At 49.6% G+C, this 5,470-nt stretch overlaps 1 protein-coding gene across 5 annotated transcripts in view; it reads left to right on the plus strand.

Annotated features, from left to right (window-relative positions):
• The window catches only part of satb2 (SATB homeobox 2), a 45,010-nt gene extending 43,299 nt beyond the window's left edge, over window positions 1–1,711 (plus strand). For 3 of the 5 annotated variants that reach the window (XM_031585392.2, XM_031585377.2, XM_031585382.2), the window contains exon 13: window positions 63–1,711. In XM_031585392.2, the coding sequence (XP_031441252.1) occupies window positions 63–764 (702 nt within the window). In that variant the 3' untranslated portion in view covers window positions 765–1,711. The remainder of the gene's footprint in view (window positions 1–62) is intronic. The other 2 variants (XM_031585387.2, XM_031585395.2) reach the window with 1 other exon arrangement.
• The last annotated feature ends 3,759 nt before the right edge of the window (window positions 1,712–5,470 follow it).

Raw genomic sequence — 5,470 nt, forward strand, 5'->3', positions numbered from 1 at the left:
GTTTCTGACCCTTGCCTGTCCTGTGGTGCTTTGAAGAGGGGTCACTGTGCCCCACTCATCAGTTCTTCTTCCCCCGTCAGGCTCTGCACAGACACGCACCCCAGCCCCTGAAGGACCACTCCCCCATGCATGAGGAGCCCCTGCCCAACTCCGGAGGGGAGGAAGGACAGCAGAGCAGCGGCGGCGTGGGGGCCTCGGGAGCAGCCTGTCCTGGAGGGGCGGCCAGCAACGCCAAGAAGCCGCGCTCGCGCACGAAGATCTCCCTAGAGGCGCTGGGCATCCTGCAGAGCTTCATCCAGGATGTGGGCCTGTACCCGGACCAGGAGGCCATCCACACTCTGTCAGCCCAGCTGGACCTGCCCAAGCACACCATCATCAAGTTCTTTCAGAACCAGCGCTACCACGTCAAGCACCACGGCCGGCTGAAGGAGCTGGGCGGCGAGGGCAGCGGCGTAGACGTGTCCGAGTACCGCGACGAGGAGCTGCTCTCCGGCTCCGAGGACGCAGAGTCCAGCGAGGACGGCCACGAGGAGATCTACGGTGGCCCGGAAGGCGCTGGGGCGGGAGGGGGATCTGGAGCTGCATCTGCAGCAGCAGCAGCAGCAGCGAGGGGTTCCTCCTCCACCTCCAGCCCCACCCCCAGCAGCGGCGGGCTAGAGGAAGGCAAGGACAAGACCCACTCACTGGGCTCAGCCAGGCCCAGCTCCCTGCCCCCCAGCAGCTCGTCCCCCAGCCCACGTGAGCAGGCCGAGTACCAGAGATAAAACAACCAACAGTTAGCCCGGTGGAGGGGAGGGTGGGGGGCATCAGGCAGGGAGGGGAGGGAGAGGTGGTCACACACTAAACTGTCCAAAGGATAAGGCTAGCAGTGGTCTGCTCTGAACTCTGAACTGAACTGAACTGACTGAAAGATGCCATAGGGGATTGATTGCCAGTATACATGGACAGGCAGCCACAGACATAAAGAGACTAATATAGGTTACTAAATCACTGCATTCTGTTGAGGGCTGACAAAGAGAAATCAGTACCAAAGGACAGTAGATCAAATTGTGAACAGACAGGCGTGTGTCTGTGTGTTGAGAATCCTTTGTCATTTCACTGTAGTGATCATGAGTTTACTGATTTGCTGTTGATGCAGCACAACTGCAAAATCACCCAAACAAATATGTTTTTAGATACTATTATTCAAAAAAGACATTTTCCTGGTTTCCAAGACTTCACCTTCTCCTACAAGACAACACATCCATGTCAATCTTTCCCTTTGCTATCAACACTAAATAGACTCTTTCAATGACAAATACCAGTACAATTATGCCCAGCACACTGCGTTGGGCATGTGCAGAACTGAAAGACAGACCCCTTCATGTTGAGTCAAAATGCCCCTTCCACCTCAACAGCAAGAGGCACAATGGAGCTTCGGACCGCCCCAAGGACAGACGAGCCTGTGCTCCTGACCCATCAAGCAGCTCTGTAGGCGGCTGTGGTTTGCCTCTCTCCTCTCCGTGACAAGGCATTCCTGGTGTCTGGTGGAGGGGGGTGCGGGGTTGGGTTTGTGGGGGGTGGCTGTGTGAGACTGTTTAAGAGGAGGGTGGAGACTGGAGGTGGTGTAGAGAGAGGGCTGTGGGGTGTATACAACAGCCCAGCCCATCAATCCAATTATAAACATGTGTGGTCTACGCCGAGCCCGACAACCACTTTGAAGAGAGAGGCATCCCTCCCTCAAACGCCCCCCCCCCCCCCCCCCCCCGCCCCCCGCCCGACCAGCCACATCGTTCCCAACAGTCCTGTGTGGTGAAGCCACATTAGCCCCCCCCCATCATTACCCCTCCCCCTCTGCTCTGACATGGAGCACACCCCCGCCCTAACCCCACCCTGCCCCATCCCAACCCTTCATTTTAGAATGCCTGTCTCCAACACGTATCTGTTGTCACCCGTGTCAAAACTTCTTAAGTTCTTGAGTGCTGGAGTGTTGTGCTAACTACAACAACAACAACAACAAAACAACAACATGTAATTCTCTGTTGCCCCAACTGTCATCCGATTATCTTTGCACTTACATGCTAGCCAAGCAAGCAGAACCACACAGAGAAAAGGACTCTGAGGGGCACCATGGTAGAGGGAGCTAGAAAAGCCAAAACTAAGGGGGGGGGGGGGTCTTTGTAAGTATGGACCAATGCAAGTCGGACAGCCTCTCCCTGCCTTTAACCCACAGAAGAATAGGAAAAAAAAGAAAAGAGATCCTGCAAATGTCAACAACCAGGCACTTTATGTGCGGTAGCCCACCCCTCTTTCTTCTCCAGTGTTTCCCCCCCACCCTGACTGGTACTCAGTGTGCCGTTTCACCAACCCCACCCACATAAACTCCACAACCCTATTTATTACTATCTTTATCCATGATTATTGTTATTATTATTGTTGTTGTTATGGCTGTTATTGCAGTCATCACTGTTATTTTTAGTTGTATTTGTCATGGTCTAATGTCGGCTTTTGGCTTGCAGTGGTTGTTTTGGTAATGAGAGACTTTATGAAAGGGGACAGCACTGCCAAAAAATGGAAAGAGAATAAGAAGCAGTTACTGATGTTATTGAGCAAACCCTGTGATGTTGTGTACCGCCAGCTCTGTCTGTCTACCGTATGGGCTTTTCCAAAGTTTGCAGCATTTGGCAGACCAGGAGCTGAATCCAAACTTATGAAAAGCATAAGAACTGAAATTTACCTTTTTTGCTGCAGATGTTGACAATCTTTCTTGTTTTGTTTGAGCCAGCCAAAACTCACTGGCCATGAACTCTGACTTCTGTACCAACATGTTTGTGTGTGAACGTGAATCTGTACCTGGAAATGAACTCAGACAAAAGGCGACAAGTTCTCCCTGTATCGAAATGCCACAAAGGGTTGCCGTGGCAACGTGTAGATCCAGGGCACCGATTGGCTGCCTTGAGTCAGCTGCTCTCTTGAGTGTTCCGGTCAAACAGACTCCCGGTCTGCTTCTGATCAGATGCTGACCTTTCATCTATTTTTATTCAGTTAGGTGATGTTAATGGTCTGTGTTGTTGTTTGTCTTCATGATGTAAAGCAGTTTATGTTGTCATGTTTGGAGCGTAGATGCTATTGCCCCTCTCTCCCAATCTGCTATTTTCTTTGTACACTGATGTCTTTGTTCCATTCACTTTAGCTTCTGTGATGAAATCTAAATATAAAACCATAATTGATGTTTCAGAAAAAAAAAAAGTTGCGTTTTAATGACCAGGGTGCACTTTTTTAATGAATATTTGTGACTAAGTCATGACAGCCATTTCTGGGGCAAATCTGGAAAACTGTACATAGTGTATGCAAGGTGGATATGCTGTCGTCGAGGAAATGACGAGCATGCGTACGACCCACTCACAAACATCCTCAATGCACCACATTAGGAGATATTTGACATTGAGATTGCTTTCTTATGCCTGAAAATTGAAAGTTTAACCCAGTTTAAAACTCACCCCATAAACTTTCTTTCTCCCTCTCCCTCGCTCTTTCTCTCCCTCTCTCTCTCTGTCTCTCTCACTCCCTTGTTCACTACTCTGAACACTGGCCCAGTGTCGGGCTACGCTACGCAGAGTGACTGTGGCTGTTCCGCATTTCTCAGTCCCATTCGATTAGAGGCCTCCCTAAAGCCGCGAGGGCCAACGTTCTCTAATAAGACATGTGCGGGGAGTGACAGTAATTCACATGGAAGCGTTGGCGTTCACGGGGCGGTCCCCGGGGGTCCCGCAGGAGCCTGCAGCGCCTCACCCGGAACGAGTACTGACACCGGGAGGCTCCGAGGGGCCCGGCCCGTTTAGTCTTCAGTCACAGGGGGTGTCGTAGGAACCTCTCTCGAGTCTTGACCTCCCCTTCACAGCTTAGGGACTCATTGATAGGGTCTAGTGCAATCAGTCCACTGTATGAGGGGGCAGCTTGCTTTGCATCAGGGATTAGTGGACTCGATACTTAAGAGAGGCTAATTTTCTGTTGAAGAGGTAATTCTATCTGCTTGTCACTTTCTCCATTTAAGGAAGAATCACCCGAAGATGAGCATGCATCTGTTTACTTTTCCACAGCATTACGCATTACTTTTTTGTTTGTTTGTTTGTTTGTTTGTTTGGTTTCAGTCAGCCTGTATGAAAACCTAGTCCTTCTGTGCCCATTGTATGAAACAGACACAAATACCCTATGAAGCCCCCCCCATCCCACCCCCTCCACTCCCTCCTAAAATGTCAGCTGTCTGAAGGCTCTGAGGAGGTTAACTAATGACACAGCTCCGATGGTCAACCACACCGCACTTAAACTTGTCAGTCAGCTTCCACCCTGGGCGTCCCAACCCCCCCCCAGCTATTACCTTTCCAGCACTCCCTAGAGCCCCGCCCCCCCACCCCATAATCCTAACCCTACACCCCAGATCAGCCAAAGACAATTGATGCTGATGAGTTGCCCCCCCCCACACACCACATCGCCACTTCTCCCAAATTACCCATGTGTGTGTGTGTGTGTGTAATGAGCGGAGCAGTGTTGGAGGCTGGTGTTTAACCTGCCCTGGCAGGGAGTCTGGGCCTCAGAGTGAGGGAACATTCAGCAGCCGCAGTCCCACCCCCTATCCCCTACCGTCCCCCAGAGAGACCAATTCAGGTGAAGAAAGAAAGAAAGGGTGAATGGGTGAATGAATGAAAGAGAGAAAAATGAAACAAAGATGGGCTCTTTGGGATCCTGATGAGCAGTAGGTTAAGGTCAGGTGCCAATTATCCCACTACTTTTCTGCCTTTCACTATCTCGCCTGTCTCACGTTTGTCATTCTCTCCTTCGACAGACAATCACTCGCTCTCACACTGTGGTGCCACGGTTAATTGCCGTTGATCATCGCTCCTTATAGAGGAGGTGGTCGTTCTCAGAGAACAGCAGGCTCATAAGACTGTAACTCCTGTTCCTCTCTTAGGAGGCCATCTTGGCTCTTTCAATTCTAGCCTGGCTGCTTCACAGTCATTTTAATATTGGCAGGATCAGAAACTGCTAGGAAAATGGCCATAACACCCTACAAAACATAATGCTCTTATGCTGGCAACAGGAAAGTCAAATCTATTTGATGGTGTCACCAAATATATATAATATATATATACAGACTGAGAAAACTTAAAGCCCCCACACTAAACGCTATAGTGCTACTTTCACTGTGTGCGCCTAATGGTTTCATGTGTATGTGATTTTAAGTTTCTTGAGCTGATAAAATGGAGGAATAGTTGTTTTTCTTGTAGTGCCTCTTGACTAAGCACAAAGCCCCACCTAATTGTTGAGATAAATACATTATAAACAATCATCAAGTTGATCTTCAGGTTTGCCACTGCCATCATTTTCATCTCGACTTTCTATTTCACCTACAATGTGAATCAGGATTGCCATTCCTGGATTGGTATTTTTCATATTCCATGTAAATCAAGTCATAGTCATTATCACTAAGTGA

Source organism: Clupea harengus, chromosome 2, assembly GCF_900700415.2.
Source record: "Clupea harengus chromosome 2, Ch_v2.0.2, whole genome shotgun sequence".
Taxonomy (NCBI): domain Eukaryota; kingdom Metazoa; phylum Chordata; class Actinopteri; order Clupeiformes; family Clupeidae; genus Clupea; species Clupea harengus.